Genomic DNA, 20,407 nt, shown 5'->3' on the forward strand with positions numbered 1-20,407 from the left:
TAGACTTTCATGGCCGGCATTATATGGATCGATGTTATCCGGTCTAAAGGGCCTTGGTCTGTTGGCGCTGTTGCTACCAAACGTTTCGTTTGCTGCTACGGCAGACATCGACAGTGCTCCCGTGTGCCACACCACTGACGATGTCTGCCGTAGCAGCAGACGAAACGTATGGTAGCAACAGTGCCAACAGACCAAGGCCCTTTAGCCCGGATAACATCGATTCATGTAAGTTGTAAAATGTTCTTTAAATTGCTGTAAGTCAGGTAAAATTTGTAATAATCTGAATATACGCACAGACAACGAGCACAAACTACGAGTTTGAACATTTCTATAGCGGGATCGATAGAACTTCACATTCGTATAAAACGCAAACAACATTAGTAATTGGTGATTTTAATAGTAAAGCTACGTCGAGTAAGAACTTATGGGACCATATTGTTATGGAAAAATGAACACTGTAACAGAAACACTGATCAATTTGTACAGTAACACAAGGTAAAGATTATGAACATATTTTCCAATAAAAGCGCAGTTTCAAAATGAACCTGGTTGGTCCCAAATGATAAAATAGGAAATGAGATTGATTGCAGCTTAAGTGATGTGATTATGAATAGCCCTATATGTGATGTGTAAGCGCTAAATGATTTGAAGTTCAGTACGGACCATTGGTTATTTGGAGCATCTATTAGGCTTTCCAGCAGAAGATTTACATCAAAGCGAAATAGCAGAAAAAATCAATATTGAACCTTTTAATGCTTCCTAAAAAATACCTAAGATTGAGAAATTCAATATTATCCCAAGGAACAACATACAAATAGGAGATAATTTTAATGCTATGGTCCCCTTCGTGTATGCGTGTGTGTTTGTGGCTTTGTGTGTGTGTGTGTGTATGTGTGTGTGTGTCTACTAAATTTTTATTCTTTAAATAGATTTTATCTCTACAGACAATAATGTAGGCCTATATTAGTTTGGCAATAAGGCATACGAAAACGGATCTGTCAGTCTGTACATTATGTCATCCACGTAGTTCACTGTCGTTTCGGCTATGTGGCGACTATTCATTTTTCTATTACCCTATAGTTAGCCCAGTGGTCGTCAGCACTAGCTGAAATGGGTAACGGATAAGCAGTGCATCGTGATATGCCCCGTCGTGCAGCACGAAAAGAGAGAGAGAGAGCATACCCGCCAGCAGCACCATAGTGCAATGTCTTATCCGCGGGTAAGAGACGCTAGCCCGAGAGTTCACTGTGCTGATGACCGCTGAGTTAACCTTTGATTTAATGGAGAAATTAAAAGCGTTCTCTAGTCACGTGATATTCTTTTTTTTTCTCTCATTTTATTTGCATTATTTTTGTCAAGGATGACAAGAGTTTAAGTTTTCAAATACACACGGCAAGATTATAACCATGTTCCTCATAAAAACACCTAGTTTTGACTGAAAATAATAAACGTTTATGTTCCCCAGTATTGAAATTAAAGCATTCTCGGTGACTACTTCTTGGCTGGATCGGCCACTCTTGCTGCGAATAGAGGCATATTGTTAAGGCAGTCAACAATGAATACCAAAAATTGACGGTCCACCACCACGACGTTCTTCGGTATAAAACGTGCAAGTTTCTTCATTACTATACCTAAAACCAAAGAAAAGAACCGCTCTTAATTTTATTTGTAAAATAATATAATCATTAACATTATTATTTTTCATAAACCAAATCATTGAATTGTACCAGAACACTGGAAGGAGTTCATAATCGTACCAATCTTTAAGAAGGGGGACAAGACTAACTGTAGTAACTTTCGAGGACAAAATTTTGTCCAATATTATTTTGATAAGATTAACTCCATTTCTAGATGAAATTATTGGGGATCATCAGTGTGGTTTTAGGTGTAATAGATCAACTATTGATCAGACATTTTGTATTCGACAGATAATGGAGAAAAAATGGCAGTATAAGGGTACAGTGCATCAGTTATTCATAGATTTCAAAAAGGCATATGACTCGGTTAAGAGAGAAGTTTTATATGATATTCTTATTGAATTTGGTATTCCAAGAAACTAGTTCGATTAATTAAAATGTGTCTCAGTGAAACTTACAGCAGAGTCCGTATAGGTCAGTTTCTATCAGATGCGTTTCCAATTCAATGTGGGCTAAAGCAACGAGATGCACTATCACCTTTACTTTTTAACTTTGCTCTAGAGTATGCCATTAGGAAAGTTCAGGATAACACACAGGGTTTGGAATTGAACGGGTTACATCAGCTGCTTCTCTATGCGGATGACGTGAATATGTTAAGAGAAAATCTACAAACGATTATGGAAAACACGGAAATTTTACTTGAAGCAAGTAAAGAGATAGGTTTGGAAGTAAATCCCGAAAAGACAAAGTATATGATTATGTCTCGTGACAAGAAAATTGTACGAAATGGAAAAATAAAAATTGGAAATTTATCCTTTGAAGAGGTGGAAAAATTCAAATATCTTGGAGCAACAGTAACAAATATAAATTATACTCGGGAGGCAATTAAACACAGAATAAATATGGGAAATGTCTGTTAAAGTTTGAGAAGCTTTTAACATCCAGTCTGCTGTCAAAAAATCTGAAAGTTAGGATTTATAAAACAGTTATATTACCGGTTGTTCTTTATGGTTGTGAAACTTGGACTCAGACTTTCAGAGAGGAATAGAGATTAAGAATGTTTGAGAATAAGGTTCTTAGGAAAATATTTGAGGCTAAAAGGAATGAAGTTACAGGAGAATGGAGAAAGTTACACAACGCAGAACTGCATGCATTGTAGTCTTCGTCTGACATAATTAGGAACATTAAATCCAGACGTTTGAGATGGGCAGGGCATGTAGCACGTATGGGCGAATCCAGAAATGCATATAGAGTGTTAGTTGGGAGACCGGAGGGAAAAATATCTTTAGGAAGGCTGAGACGTAGATGGGAAGATAATATTAAAATGGATTTGAGGGAGGTGGGATATGATTATAGAGACTGGATAAATCTTGCTCAGGATAGGGACCGATGGCGGGCTTATGTGAGGGCGGCAATGAACCTCCGGGTTCCTTAAAAGCCAGTAAGTAAGTAAACCAAATCATTGTTGGATTTAAGAACTGGTCTCAAGGAAGTTATTTCCTAGGGGAAGATTAATTTCCTTCGGAGATATAATTATATTAAAATGCGGTAAATTAATATTTGGATGAACAATCATCACTAGGTATGCCATTCATATAATAAAATCATCTGTTGTATGCAAATATATCAATTAGTAATAAGAATCCGATGGTATGGCTATATGATTATGTTTATTTTACAGCTTACTCTCTCAGATCACTATGTTAAATTAGAGTATATGGCTCTTGGGCTTTTGTTTTAATGAGTCGAATGGTCTTTTATTACGTCAGTGAAATAGAATTTGTTTCGATTTTATGGGGTTGATTGAGGCAAAACTGTGTCTTACTTTGTTGTGTCGTCTAAGGTTGGGTCCTTTACAAGGTGTTTATCAAGCGGTCAATTGGGATGCAAATATCCACTTGTCTTATTTATATATTATTAATGTTATTGTATGCTATCATTTGCTTTGCTCCATTAAAACTCTTTCTTATAAGTGAAAAATACAACTTCTACTCCATTATTATTAATTCAATAATAACTTTGTGCATCCCTGCAATATAGGAGTAACATATAGTTTGATTACTTCTAGTAGCAAGGGGTTTGTTTTAAGGTAATTCGCGTTCAATTTATTTAATAACGATCGTCTTAATAACAATTGCCAAAATAAAGCGATAACATTAAGTACCGTATGTGAGCGAAATATTTTATTATACCATCTATTATTTTATTATTCATATTGTATTACTTTCAGTGCACCTGTTCAAGGATTTAATTTTGCTTCTAACATTTTATATTAAAATGTCGTTTATAATGCTTTTTAAGACTTTGCTGGGTCGGAGACTTTAGCCATAAACAATGGCAGTAGATTGAACTCATCCAGTAGGATCACTAAAAATGGGCAGTCAATGTTGTACTCAGGCACTTCCAATACCGCAGACTCCGCCACAATAATAGCTCCTGAAACAGATATCGAATGATCGACTGGTATTTGGTTCATGTATTGTCTCTTTTTTATATTAATCACATGATATTAAGAATATTTTTGTACTTTACTTCATTAATTCATAATTTTATTCATATAAACTGTCTTTTAATTTCTTTTTTGCACTAACATTTTATAAATTCAGTTCGTAGTATTATATCCAAACATTTAGCAAATATTTCTGTCATTGGAAGGTCTATCGAAAAGATAGAATAATTGTAACATTCAATAAAAATTACCACCAACAACATAAATAATAATTATGGTTTATTTAACGACGCTCACAACTACCGAGGTTATATCAGCGTCACCGGTGTGCTGAAATTTGTCCCGCAGGAGTTCTTTTACCTGCCAGTAACTCTACTGACATGAGACTGTCGCATTTAAGCACACTTAAATGTCATCGACCTGGGCCGGAATCGAACCCGCAACCTCGAGCACAGAATGCCAGCGCTACACCGAACACGCTACCCAGGCCGACCCAACAAAATAAATATGATATTATTATTTAATCTGCTATCAAGGTTTGGAAAATTCCGTTTTCAAATTCTCAGAAGATTGCTTACAATATGAAAATTCTTTGGACCTTAAGGCTTTCGACAAAACGATTCGGATGGATTTTGATTAACAAAGAACAGAGGAAATTCAATTAAATCTAGAATTATAAATAAATAATTTTGGAGATATGTAAAATCCACTTAGAATTAGGCCTATATAGAGGTGTCAATACCTATAACCACAGGATTTGGTCGACACAGAATCCGAACCTTGCTATTCAACAAGAACTATATACTGAAAACGTTATTTTGGAGTGATGTTATATCACAATTCATCGTAGGACCTGTATTTAATTGAAGAGATGAAGTTACAAGACGAGTGTGCGAGATAAATACTGCTAAGAATCATCTATGTTGAAGGGGCAGATGAATTCTGAGCCAAGTATTGAAAATCTTACAAAGGTCTATCTTTTTAAGTTTTCCCCATTTACATCCTGTGATATGTATGTTCATTTTCAACATACGAGAATGTTCCTGGCTTTAAATGTTGAAAATGACCCAGCCAATTCCTTTTTCTCTTCTTGATCAGGTTCAGTATTATTATTTCTTCACCCACTCTTTCCAGCACAGCTTCATTTCTTATTCTGTCTATCCATTTCGCATTCTACATTCTTCTCCATGTCCACATTTCAAATAGGCTACTCCAAGTTGTTTCTATTCACTTTGTCGTAATGTCCATATTTCTGCCCCCATACAATTCCAAACTCCACACAAAGCACTTCACTAGTCTCTTCCTCAGTTCTTTTTCCAGAAGTCCGCAGAAAATGTTCCTTTTTCTATTAAAAGCTTCCTTTCCATTGCTATCCTCCTTTCGACTTTCTGGCAGCAGTTCCTGTTACTGCTTATAGTACATCCCAAGTATTTGAAGCTGTCCACTTGCTCTACTGTCTCGCTTAGAATTCGTACTTTTAGCTTCTTTATTTTCCTTCGATAACCATTATATTCGTCTTGTTTGCATTTACCTTCATCCCATACTGTTCACAGCTGTCATTTAGCTCCAGTAGCATATCCCTTAGTATCATCTTCTCTTCTGCTAACAACGCCGTATTATCAGCAAATCTTATGCTTTATATTCTTCTTTCTCCCACTGTCACTCTTCCCATGTTCCGAAAACAGTTCTTCATTAAATCCTCCAAGAAGATGTTCAACAGCGTACGTAATAAAGAGCATCCTTGTAGTACTCCTCTCTCTACTCGTATTTCACTTCCTTCTGACGTTCCTTCTCCTATCCTGACTAGGCAATTATATAGCCTATTCGTATAACATTAAATTAAAATATGCATTTTCACCAAAACTTTTGAATTATTCACAGTATGCAATATGAAACTCGTCTCATTCGATTATTCTTCATTCGAAAAGCAGATATAATACTTCTTAAATATGACGTATCAATAAAAATATACATTTTCATGTAAATCTTCGGTGTATGCCTACCATATTATAAAGCCACCGACACTTTTTAATATGTACACCGCATTAAACGAACGATTTTCATAAAGGAGCGCAATAACGTTTTAAATTATTACAGTATACGAATAGATATTTTAAGTGATTTGTATGTAATTGATGACATGTATGTACTCATGTCATGTAATTGATTAAATGCATGTACCCAAATCTTGTAATTGATGACATGCATTTACTCAAATCATATAATTGATGACATGCATGTAATTAAATCATGTAATTGATGACATACATGTATTCAAATGATGTAATTGATGACACGCATGTATTCAAATCATGTAATTGATGACACGCATGTATTCAAATCATGTAATTGATGACATTAATGTATTCAAATGATGTAATTGATGACACGCATGTATTCAAATCATGTAATTGATGACACGCATGTATTCAAATCATGTAATTGATGACATGCATGTACTCAAATCATATAATTTATCACATGCATGTAATTAAATCATGTAATTGATGACATGCATGTACTCAAATTATGCAATTGATGACACGCATGTATTCAAATCATATAATTTATCACATGCAAGTAATTAAATCATGTAATTGATGACATGCATGTACTCAAATTATGCAATTGATGACACGCATGTACTCAAATCATATAATTTATCACATGCATGTAATTAAATCATGTAATTGATGACATGCATGTACTCAAATTATGCAATTGATGACACGCATGTATTCAAATCATATAATTTATCACATGCATGTAATTAAATCATGTAATTGATGACATGTATATACTCAAATTATGCAATTGATGACACGCATGTACTCAAATCATATAATTTATCACATGCATGTAATTAAATCATGTAATTGATGACATGCATGTACTCAAATTATGCAATTGATGACACGCATGTATTCAAATCATATAATTGATGACACGCATGTACTCAAATCATGAAATTAATGGCATGTATTCAAATCATGTAATTGATGACACGCATGTACTCAAATCATGTAATTGATGACAAGCATATACTCAAATCATGTAATTGATGACACGCATGTACTCAAATCGTGTAATTGATGACACGCATGTACTCAAATTGTGTAATTGATGACACGCATGTACTCAAATCATGTAATTGATGACACGCATGTACTCAAATCGTGTAATTGATGACACGCATGTACTCAAATCGTGTAATTGATGACACGCATGTACTCAAATGTTGTAATTGATGACACGCATGTATTCAAATCATGTAATTGATGGCATGCATGTACTTTAATCATATAATTGATGACACGCATGTATTCAAATCATGTAATTGATGGCATGCATGTACTTTAATCATATAATTGATGACACGCATGTATTCAAATCATGTAATTGATGGCATGCATGTACTTTAATCATATAATTGATGACACACATGTACTAAAATCATTTAATTGATGACATGCATGTACTCAAATCATGTAATTGATGACATGCATGTACTCAAATCATGTAATTGATGACATGCATGTACTCATATCCTATAATTGATGACACGCACGTACTAAAATCATGTAATTGATGACACGAACGTACCCAAATCATGTAATTGATGACACGTATGTACTCAAATTATGTAATTGGTGAACATAGAAAATGTCTTACTTTTTGAGGGATTATAGAAAAAGCATTTCATACCCAGTCCATAACACGAAACTGTATCTTCTTATTTGGAAGCATAATAAATTACTTAATTGATGTAGCCTATGTCGTTTGAATAATAGCTCAAGAAAAAACCGGTGACAAGGGATATGATTGGCAGCATTATTAGGGAACTGGAGAATGTGAAAGGGGTAAATCTCATAAGGCGTAGTATAGCTTATTTTCGTTACAGTAATATTGTTTGCATGTGTTTTATCTATAGTTCAGCGAAGTAACTAACAGTTCTTTATCAAGAAGATTCAAGTTCGGCATGAAAAACATTTGCAAGAGTTTTACCAGAAAAATATCTGATACGTAATTTCATTTGCTTAGGAAATAAATTTTTCTTCTTATACAATTGCTCCGCTGACACATATTATGTCGCAATTTCTGGAAAGATCCAATAGTTCAGAAAGAACATAAAATGAAGAGTTGCTAGTTACGTTAAGCGCATGAATTTATTTCGTATCACAATTGAAATGAAATGTTACATTTATGACACTGAAGGGTTCGCCACTTTGCAAGAGAAGAGAGGGATGTTGTTGCGTTGGTCTAGAAGGAAGCCAAGGAATGGCCGGTTCGCTGTTATATCAACTGTTTCTCTAACAGCAGTAATTCCGACTATGATACCTAAAACATACAGAAGACGCATTTTTAGGGTACAATATTTGTCATAATTTGATACACTTTCCCACGAGCAGAAGCCATTATGACAAACGAAGAACAGAAGTGTAATGTAACGTTATTATCTTCCATCATGTCTCAAAACTAAATCCTTTGGCAATATATCTAAAAGAAATTAAAGTAGACCTATGTTACGAAAATACTTTGATATCTATGCCCGGTTTCTGGTGAACCTCAGTTATTAGTGGGTTACTTAATTGATTTTCTAAATTTAACTACATTGGTAACTTTCAAGAGTTTCCGGAAAGATAAAAGTAGATTTCGCTTGTAACCAACAGCTCTGATAAATACATATGTATTATCTCTTGTCGTCTCTAGAATATGTCTCCACTAATATTTTGTTAGTGATTTTAGTTGAATATAGTTACTTTTGTTTGTAGAAGTCTTCTGGTGTGACATGGCTGGTAGGTGCTCAGTAAGTTCTATACCATTGTAGAATATATAGAATTATATAAAATTTGATAATTTTTTTTGTATTTTATTAGATTTGTAAATACTGACAGTGTCTATAGTGGAGTATTCCACTCACTGACAATAAAGATTAGACTGTTATTATTATTATTATTATTATTATTATTATTATTATTATTAATTTATTACTTGATTAAAGTTTCTTTCGACTTCTGACAGCTCGCTTGTCGCGTGGGTTACAGGCGTACATCAGCACATATTGCTACAAAATTACTTAACTCTCACCTCTACAAAATTAACACAAGTGCAGACACTAGAGCCCGGGGATCCACGTAGGAGAATCAATTTTTGTAATTGGTTTACTCAATCTGTAAGTGGCGGCCAATTTAGACTCACAGTTTGTGACTTTTAGTGACGAGGCGTGGTTTCACTTCCACGGACGTGTTAGCACTCAAAATAATCGGTTCTGGTCAGTAGGCAATCCACGACTTATTCAGGACAGTCTATTACATGATCCTAAGGCCGGTGTATGGTGTGTATTAAATACGAAACGAATAATCGGTCATATTTTTTATGAAACCATTAATGCTGGCCGATGCAAAACTCTAATTTTGGATAAGTTTTTTCTTCAATTAGCTGAAGAAGAACGAATGTACGGTGTGCTTCAGCAAGACGGAGCTGCAATCCATACAGCTCGAACTTCATTATGTGCTATTGTTAATGTGCTTGATGAGAGGATGATTAAATAAGGTTGTGGACTGCTCGATCCCCATACTTAACGGCCTGCGATTTTTATTTATGAGTCAGTTTAAAAGACAGGTTCTATAGGCTATTAAATCAAATCCACCAACATTTAATGAATTATACAACAACATTACAAGAAATAACCAACATTTCGGAAGCTGAGCTGCAAGTGTGAATCAAAAAATGCTTAGGGCTAAACGTATATGTCATAGCAAATGGAGAACACTTTCAATATAGTATTTGAAAAAGGCAAGCACGTTTTCTGTACTTCACCGGTCGTGCGGTGTTTGGGTTTGTGCAGATGTGCAGCTATGCTGTGCATTGCCGTTTCGGCTCTACTTTCGTAAGCGGAGGAATATAAAATGTATGCACCTTATTTGTCCATATGAATGAATTCATTTAAGTGTTCAAATGGACTTTTCAGAGCCCGAAACACTATTTCAAGAAGAGCGCCGGAAAGAATAGAATATTTATCGTTTGACGACATAGATTCTGAAGTTGATGAGGAAAACGGAAATGAAGATGGTAATTCCAAATTGTATTTAAAAACATATTATGCATCGTTATCTGCCATAGAAATGTAGAATATTTACCAAAGTTACACAAAAAACGCTAAAATGTTCAAAGCTATAAATCAGTAAATGATTATTGTAGACTGCAGTATTACTATTATCACTTATTATAGTTTACGAATTAGTAATGTTGTAGCGCCGCTGATTGGATTTAGTTCGAAATCAGTACCGTAACTAATAGTCATGTAACTATAGGTTAGGAACATTTACCATATCTAGGATTGACAACTGTAAAGATGACGATAATAGACTTTCGTTTCACAAACTTGTTTTAAACACATCAGCAATTTAAATCATAGTTACCTGGCTGTAAATGTGAAGGAAACTGTCGTTTCAGAAACCGTGTATTAGTATTTTAGTCAGGACTTGCGCTTCAAGATTCGTCCAAGGACGATGCAATTTAAAGGTAATAAAACCGGCCATTAGCAAGTCATTAGGAGTTTTGTACTATTAGCTTAAGATACATAAAAAGTTATTTTCAGAATGAGAGGGATACTAGAAAATTTAACTGTTTCTTTATTGCCACGTTAAAATTTAATTCAACTGATACTCTTCCCTTACATACCTATCACTAATACAACATTTATTTCTCTTCACAGGGTCCTTATGTCAGAAATAGTATTTCAAATGATTAATCCATTAGAAAACAAGTCCCAGCTAATGTATAGGTATGTCTGAAGACATTGTCGTTACAAAATATAATATGACTGTATTCCGACAAAAAAATAAATTTAAGCATAAATAATCACATTTTTTTTAGTTCTTCGCAGCGACTTTCTTCCAGTTGGCTCTTATTGTAGAGCTCTTTTTGTAATGTGTGATCCGGTATTGTTTCCAGGGAACATTTAATACTACTTAAATGTTTCTAAAACTGAAGATTTTTTTCTTTTTACAAAAAGCGGTCTATAAATGAAACAAGTAACTAAGTTTTATGATTTTAAGATATTGCCAGAGGACAAAAACTTTAGATTTCAAAACTCCAGTCAATTCTTCTAATATATTTAGCTATGGATCAATTTACAACAAACATGTATATAGAAGGTAAGCTAGTATATTTAAATATTCTGAGCTCTAGTAGAAGGTCGTAAGGAAAATAATTTTGTAAGGTGACTCTTTCATACTAAAGTAACGTCTTTTACTTCATATCATACGGAAGTAAAATATTTCATGTATGGTAGTTGGTGACCCAGCAGCTGAACTCGCTCCCCTCACGGCGGGAGGGGTGGCCTACATCTCACACCGTTGTTGGCCAGACAAAAGGGTGGCTTACACCTCAGACCGTTTCAGGGGGGAATGTGGGGGAGGGCTGTTGGGGTGGAATGGTTTACGGACTTAGAGGGATGTCGGGACTGGTCGTTAGAGTGTCAGGAGTAAGATCGGTTCGGCGTGGGTGCGGTCGTTGGGTTACAACTCATCTCAGGGGCGCACAATAGACCTCAGGTCGCGTTGCATAGGGATGTTCCATTCCCAGCCTCATAGAGAGAGAGAGAGAGAGAGAAATATTTCATTCGGTGTAGTGAGACATGAGATGATTAAGAGCGACGTAAATGAGAGTTATGACATGAAGAGCTTGGAACAACATAGTGACAAGCCACATTTGAACTTACCTTCTCTATGAATAGTATACAATAATCAATATTTCATGTCCAAGAGATCATGGCATCTCAAATTTCAGTTTAAAGCCCGGGCTTATTAATTGTTATAATTTTAACAGTTCCTTTCCTGTAAAATCTCAGTGTGGCTTGTTACCCCACGCCCTTAAAATGAATTTGCGGGATACAGACCCTTCGGTAGGCTTAATTCAATACATATAGTATGAACAAAATTAATTAAGTATGACTAGAAAGTTTCGGCTAACTTAAGCAACGACTCTTTGAAATTAGAATCCAAGAGGCTATAGATTACTTGGAAGACCGAAAAGAATTGGAAGAAACAGTTCTGTTGTGACAGAAAGAAATATACGTGACAAAAATTAAACAAAAATATGGCCATGATGATGAGAGTGACAGATACGATTATGGTGTTGATATACAGAGGCAATTAAATGATCATATAAAAATCTTCTTCTACATCATGGACTAGGTTTTACGGCTTCTTCCATTCTCAAGAAATTTGGTCTTTCCATCTATCTTGGTTTAGGCCTTTCAGTACCCCTAGACCCTCTTGGTTGTTAATTCAGCAGCATTTTTGGAAGTCTGTTTCCATCCATCCGTAATACATATTCATAAAAACTTCTTTTCTGATTAATGTGAGCATATCATTTAAATTGTAAATATTTGATTACCTTCATATATAAGTGCCTCTTTGTTGAGAACATTATATTCAGCTACTGATCTAAGAATATCATCTCTGCAGAATCTGCTTTTCTTTTACCATTTGTAAACAGAGTAATTCACGAGGATTTACCGTCCCTTATGGAGCTCATTTCCGAAGACATTCTGAGCAAAAAATGTCATGCAAACATGTTTCCTAATCTCAACATTTTCAGAGTTACTGTATATTAATTTGAAATTGTTAGTAAAATACATTTCCTCTTTAGTTTTAAGGGTTAAAAAAATATTACAAATAGATAATGATCTATTCATAAGTGTCATTTCTTTAACTGGCTAGTGTTCTGAAGCTAAAATGTGTTGCTAATTGTTTTGTACAAATCCTGTTTTTCAATTTTTAACTAAAAATTACATTATTCTTACGCACTTAACACAAAAACACTTACAAATCATACGACTTTAGGAACTTGATTCTTTACAGTTTAGTCTAATTATGCATCCTAATGTTCAGTCTTAAAGAATTTACAAGAGTGGCGTGATTTGTAACAATTGTTGTGATAAATGCGTAAGAAAATGTAATTTTGTAGTTAAAAATCGAACAAAAAATTCTGTACGAAGCAACTATTGAATTCACAACACATTTCTAGATTCAGAATATTAATTAATATTAATATTAGAGGAGAACAATTTGCTCCGGCGCCGGGGATCGAACTCGAGTCCTTGTTTCTACATATCAACTGCTCTAACCATTGAACTACGCCGAAGTTCAATTCACAGCACCAGATCGAATTCCCCTCCTCCAATGTTTTTCCCTTTGTGGCCTGACTCCAAGTTCGACATGTATGTTGACATTTTTATATTAAGTCAACTGCCAATATACAAGGAGCGTACTCAGTTGAGTGACTTGGTGGTCGGGATTCCACAGTAATATGCACTGTTGCACTGGTTACGTAGAACCAAGGATCCGGGTTCAATCCCCGGCGCCGGAGCGAATCTTTCTCCTCTAATATTAATTGTTACCTTAACAGACGTATTCTGTAGGACCAAAAAATTAATCTTTACTTAGATTCAGAATATTAGCTAATTAAATAAATGATACTCCTGAATAGTTCATTCTTTATCTGTAATATTCTTTTACCCTTAAAACTCAAGAATAATGGTATTTTACAAACAACTACAAATTAGTGTAATTCTGAAAATATTTAGATTAGGACAAATGTTTATATGAAATTTTTTGCTCAAAATGTCTTCCGAAATAAACTCCGTAAGGGACGATAAATCCTCGTGAATCGCCCTGTATATTCATTGTAAAGTTTTCACAGCTCTTGTAAGCAGTCATATTGCCATCACTTTATAGAATTTAAGTTATGCTTCTTGTAGAGCTTACTGCTCCAATGTTCTCCGCAGAGTACCACATATTTGTCCATATTTATTTAATTTAAGATTGTAACAATAAAACATATTAAAACCTAAATATTTAAAACTCGACACCTGTTCTGTTATTACTGTAAATGTCATTATTAATTACGAGACTGATTTAACAAGGAAGAGCGCCCGCCTCGGCAGAGGCAGTCCGCGTTCGTTTGTCGCTGCGCAACCTTAGAGACTCCCTGTATATATAAAAAGAAACTAAATTTTATTGTAAAATAAAACTGAAGGGGGGATCAAATTCACTAAGATCATGTACATGAAGCAATATTCAAGTATACACGGTTATGAATATGGTAAAATCATAGGAACTGAAGAACCGTAAAAGGAAAAATTTCAGCATATGCTGTCATTCCAGACAGAACGTATAAATGGAAACCGAAGTTATTCAACATTAAATTATTACAATTCTTCAGTCCTCAATATCTTATTTTTTATTTTTAATATCCTTAACTTCCGCTGTAAGTTGTTGGGAAGTAACATATTAACGTAACGCTCCGAACGAGTAAAATTCCCACTCTTCTTGTCGCTTTGTATATTTCAAGGTAAACATGTAGGCCTATCTAATCAGTGTAACCAACTACACAAAAATGTATGTAGATCTATAAAATTTTGAAACACGTCAGTTAAAAATAATTTATTTATATTAAATCGAAAGGAATTTTGCCATTACTTGAATGAGTTATTGATTTTCTCATATGAGTAACAAAAATTCGTGTATAAATATAAATTTGTAACTCAGTATTTTTGTATTAAACTATTGTAAAAAAAGAAATAATCATGTTACGTGCATAGATTTATCTAAATGTACTAAACTTACACTTTATGCTGGTTGTGTGCAAGTCTTCCGACCTTATAGATATAATTAATTTCTGTGATTGGCATAATTGTAATTATCACATGTTTACCACGTTCCTGTATGAGATGTTGAGAGCCATAGGCCATTCGTTATCGTGCAACCATGGATGTGTGCGCCATAAATCATAGTAAGAACCTTATGGTGGGGGTAAGTGAACTAGTTAGGTACAAGTGGAAGCATAGTGAGGGAGGGAAGCATCCTAGTTCACTTTTCTTTCCCTCACGCGCAAGTAGGTTCCACGAGATAACGAATGGCCTGTACTACTGTATAGGAACGTGCGTTTCATCAGTATTATTAAATACGTAATTCTCATGCTTATACTTCTGCGAGTTTGACATTTGTAATGTTTCTAGTGACTACAACAGATGTCTTTAAAACGACGAGTAATGTATCATTTACTAATAGGCTATTATTGAGGAAAATAATATGTTTAATATACGCTTCACATATTTATTCGGAATGAACCAACATTGTTGTCGAGATCGTTTATTAAAGTAGGTCTACACGTGCAGCAAGAAAACGAAAGACTAAGTAGGTCTATTGGACTTCTCCTCCCAAATAACATTATGGGAACAGAGTAAAAGTTATGATTCTTTTGCAACCTAACTATAAAATAACGCCATATTTTCGTGTTGTGTTTTACTTCATGCGGAATGTAAAATAACGTAATTTTAACTGTGTACAATAAACCAATATAAAAAGTATCTTTATTCAAATATCTTGGGTGCAATTATATCCTACAAATTAATGTGAATATCGCATCAGAAATTCTTAATTACAGTTGTCAACAGTTCCAGCCAACTAAAGAAATCTTCACAGGTCCAAATGCATGCAAAGCTTGAGCAAATAAGACATTAGCAAAGCCTATCTTAACGTATGGTCGTGGAGCGTCGACCATACGCAAATATGACAAGTCCAGAATTGTGGTTAGTGGAATACGATTTTTTGAGACGTACGAAGGTTATAAACTCCACGATTCCATAGAATAAAAAAATCAGACATACTCAAAGAATTACACGTTACTGCACTTCTCTTATCGAATATACCATACTGTAAATGAAAAATTGAAAGCAGCATGTACAAAAGATGGACCGATCCCGTATTTTCTTTCATTACTTGAGTTTTCGTATTGAGGTCAGAAGATCTTTAGGAAGACCCCTTAAACGCTAAGAGAGACTCCTGATACGTAAGAAGAAAAAGAAGAAGAAAATGAAGAGTTTGAATTATCTTTGTCACTTACGTGAATTGTTATGACAGAGAACATTAAGATATTATATGGATCATATGCGAAGGCTAAGAGGAAGGCGAAAAACAGGAATGATTGTACAATGCTGAGTTTACAGTGAAAGACTGTCCTTGGGCAGAAGAACTGTGAATGAATATATGAGGCACCAGGTTCCAAAATACTTTGGATGAAATTGTGATAGCAGTAGTTTCTGAAAATATTTCCTTTTCTCTATCATTCTATTTACATATCATGTTGTGCCAAACTATGTTTTATCCCCCTTTTTAAATGTTAAAAATCTGTGACTATTCCAAAAAATCTTCTAATCAACTAATTTGTCGATTCCTAAACCAATCTTGTCCATGTTATTTCCATTAACCGCCTCATCCTCATGCAATTATATTGATTCAGATGATGATGGTTCCTTAATGCTGTTTACCTATTCGTATCTTTTTTTAAGAGAAGAATTTGGTTGATATTTTAAAGTTTATGGACATAATCCAATATTGAAATAAAACAGTATGGAAAGTGTTTTATTTTTATAGAAAATCACCACTGCAACATAGTGTTTAGGTTGCTCGTTATACATGGTTTTGTATGCCTGGCATATTAAGGTTTCTTGGTGCTTCATTGTAGTTGAATAATTCAAGACCAGCACCATCAATTTCCTACTTTATGTTCATATATTACATTTTATACTTTACATTCAGCTCAAGATCAATTTCTTTTCATTTATATTTGTTCTGTTTTCATCAGGATGCTAATGACTTATGATGACGTATCATTTAGTTTATAATATCGAAATAATGATATTTCACACTTTTTGAGTAATGTAGATAAGTAATATTTTTCAGTTAATATTTTATGATACTCAAAAGAAAAGGATATCTAAGAATCAACTTTTGAAGAGATAATGCAAATTATTTGTTTTGGTTCCAAATACCTTCATATTCTACCCATGAGTTGCAGTTCCAAAACCAGAATATTTAATGTATTGTACTCACCAAACTTAGTCGACCCCAACTCAGAGGAAAGAATTCAAAGAAGTCACGTCAACATGCTCTCGATGTTTATGTTATGCAGTTGGCCTCCTCTGATAACTGAATTGCTTTATAACAGCGTTGCCAAACATAGACGGCCTCAGCCCGAGTAGAGAGTCAGCTACTAACTTCTATTTTAAAAAACATCGTACTTGCCTCAGCCCAGCGACTGGACTAATTCAGAGTCATAATGTGACAACGCTGCGAGAACAATACTATTCCAGTCAACATCTTATTCATAATATTTTACCTTATTTTATTATCATCTTTAAAGTTCCGAAGTATGACACATTGCAGACTGATTTTTTTTATTAGTTTTTAACACATAGGTTTAAGTAGATTAGCAAAAAGTACCTTACAAACTGGGTAATAAGGATTTTGGTACCTGATGCCTCATATATTCATTCACAGTTCTTCTGCCCAAGGGCAGTCTTTGCCTGTAAACTCAGCAGACTACAGAAGCCTTGTTCATGGTACATATTTACGTCATCATAGACAAAAATCGCTCATTTTACGCAGAATAAACCTTAAAATAAACTTTGAAAACTACTTCTACATTTCTAAAAATTATTCCAAGAAATTAAGCTAATCCTCATTGGTAATGCCGTCTGTAACTCGTGAAATATGATTTCTTACGCTGTGATTCTATAGCAATGAAAAGCCCAAGCTGCTACTCTTCTGACAAATCAATCACTGATTCCTCTCTCATTTAAAATGAACGCCTGAGTATCTGTGTGAGACTGGTTACCTAAGCTAAAAATAACACATCTTTCTCTTCCCAGAAATGATGCCTTAGGTAACCAGAAAATATCTCACGATGCGTGCATACCTTTGCATCTAACCTCCTGTGAATTTATTTCCACTCTAAAACTCCACAATATAACTAATTTTAAGTAATAATTAATCTGCAGATAATGTGACTTTTTCTACCAACTTGAAACATATGCAGCTGCATCATGCAGAAAATTAATTGTTCCTCCATGCCTGTACTTTACCTGTAGCTGCGGACGCAGTTGCTCCTTCCTCATCAACCTCCATCTCGGCTTTCTGAACGACGTCTGACACGTAGACCGCTTCTTTGGAGATGCCTCCTAGTTGGGCTTGGATTGTGAATAAATCCTGAACACCAAGCTGAACAAAAGAAGGAAAATATATTCAATTTTCTTCCTACAGCACGTTAAGTAAGGAAGGAAGTCCGTAACTGAAATTTAATTAATTATGTGCTATTTTCTTTCTCTTTCTCTCTTTCAAACTAATTCCTTCATCCTATTCACCCTCATTCCTCCCTCTACAACCTACATGGCTCCTGGCCTTCCTCACTTCATCAAGATTGTTTTAGCTGTCATATATAATATAGATTTAGTTTGATGAACTTAAATGTACTATAATTAGTGCATAAAACAAATGTGACAAAGCCATACTCAGTTTATATTTTAGACATTTGTATAATTGATCTAACTGTACAATTTTTTTAAATATTTCACACTGTAAAACAGCGGTCGTTATTTCGTGACTCACGAATCAACCCCGTAATACACAAGCAGGGCGGAGAAGTAAGGCATGATCTCCCTCCCCTTAGCCATCACTTGTTCATTCAATATTAAGCAGTTTGCGTATCCTCCCTCTCCTACCTTCCCCTTTGCTGTGTATTGCAGGCTGCCGGCCACTGTTGTACAGTTATGATGACTCTCATATAGCATAAGTATTAGATATTGCAAAGGTCAATGCAAATCTGACAGACCACCCTACCACATTATATCCTGGCTTAGATTCCTCATACGTGATGCCTTATTGGTGTCACTTGAGGTTGAAACCGGTCTTCGGACAGTTGATTAACAACAATAATGTAAACTTGTTGATGGCAGGAGGCGAAAACATTTATTTTGTAGTATGTCAATAAAACAGTAAGTTTTTCTCATAATTCCATTTTCATAAGCCTTTAACATTTGAAATTCTTAAAAGCAATATTTCACTGATTTATTATCATCAGATCTATCGGATCCAAAAACATCAATATCAATTATATTGTAAGAAAAATCTTCCGATCATCCTACGTTTTTTTTTATTCGACATCTTTTTTTTTTTTTTGCTGCTTCCCTTCATCCTGCCTCCATTAATTTTTTTCCTTTTATCCTGCTTTCATCCAAACTTTTATATTTGCTTCTTTCCTTCATCCAGCATTTCTTTTTTTTCCATCCTACTACTCTTTTCCTCTATCCCTCCACTCTTGTTTCCATCCTATCTTTCTTCATTCATCATACCTTTCACATTTTATTCTAATTTTCTTTCTTTACTGTTTTCATTCAATCTATCTTTCCTTCATTCCTGTACTTTTCTCCATTCTTATATTCTTTCTTTGTACCGGTATCTTTTTTTTTCGTTTACTTTATCATTGTACAGAGAGCAAAGACAAAGTGGGCCTACTATGTATTTACTTTCAAGATTTCTAGTAAGTACATAATTTCAGAGTCCCTGATATAGAGAAAGTGACTGTAGTCATATCGTTTGTATGTCTACATGAAGAGATTTTGTACTAAACCCTTGTACGGATTTTGATCGTATTAATTAGGCTAGAAGTCAATTTATCCAGGAATAGTGCAAAATGTTTAATTGAAATCAAAGATAGAGAATGCTTTTCGTGTAAAATCTGCAGACGAAAATGTATCTTTTTACTCAGGTGTATAGCAAGTAACATGTCATTTTCGTAAGATTTTAATATAATTTACCATCATTCGTAACATGATAAAAGAACAAAGTGTGAAACGTATGAGGTAATATACGTGTCATATTCATGACAAATCACCTTTTTTTCTCTCGAAAAATTCTTCTATTTTGTTTTGTTACTTTTCTTTCCTTTCTTTCTTTCTTTCTTGATTTGTATATTTGTTTCTTTCTCTCATTCTTTTTTTATTTTTTCTTTCTTTCTCTCGTTCTTTTTTCTTTGTTACCTGTTTCTTTCTTTTTTCTTTCTTATTTCCTTCTCTCTCTTTCTTTCTTGCGTTGTTTCTTTTTTATTATTTCTTTCCCTTTTTCTTCCTTTTTCTTTCTTTCTTTGTTTGTTCCTTTTTTCTTTTTCTTTCTTTTTTCTTTCTTGCTTTCTATGTTTCTTTTTTCTTTTTCATTTCTTTCTTTTTTCTTTCTCTTTTTCTTCCTTTTTTCTTTCTTTTTTTCTTTCTTGCTCTGTTTCTTTTCTCCTTTTTTATTTCTTTCTTTCTCTCTTTCTTCCTTTTTTCTTTCTTGCTTTGTTTGTTTGTTTCTTTTTTATTCATTTCTTTCTCGTTTTCTTTCTTTTTTCGTCTTTTTTTCTTTTTTTCTCTTTCTTTCTTTTTCTTACTTTTTTCTTTCTTCCTTCCTTTGTTTCTGTTTTCTTTTTTATTTCT

The 20,407-nt window shown here is 34.2% G+C and overlaps 1 protein-coding gene across 11 annotated transcripts in view; it reads right to left on the minus strand.

Annotated features, from left to right (window-relative positions):
• The window catches only part of LOC138709094 (leukocyte elastase inhibitor-like), a 100,972-nt gene that overhangs the window by 46,412 nt on the left and 34,153 nt on the right, over nucleotides 1–20,407 (minus strand). For 7 of the 11 annotated variants that reach the window (XM_069839616.1, XM_069839617.1, XM_069839609.1 and 4 more), the window contains exon 7: nucleotides 18,023–18,158. In XM_069839616.1, the coding sequence (XP_069695717.1) occupies nucleotides 18,023–18,158 (136 nt within the window). Of the gene's footprint in view, nucleotides 1–1,316; nucleotides 1,632–3,872; nucleotides 4,074–8,233; nucleotides 8,425–18,022; nucleotides 18,159–20,407 lie in introns of those variants that run through there. The other 4 variants (XR_011334825.1, XM_069839613.1, XM_069839610.1 and 1 more) reach the window with 4 other exon arrangements.

Source organism: Periplaneta americana, chromosome 11 (assembly GCF_040183065.1).
Source record: "Periplaneta americana isolate PAMFEO1 chromosome 11, P.americana_PAMFEO1_priV1, whole genome shotgun sequence".
NCBI classification, from domain to species: domain Eukaryota; kingdom Metazoa; phylum Arthropoda; class Insecta; order Blattodea; family Blattidae; genus Periplaneta; species Periplaneta americana.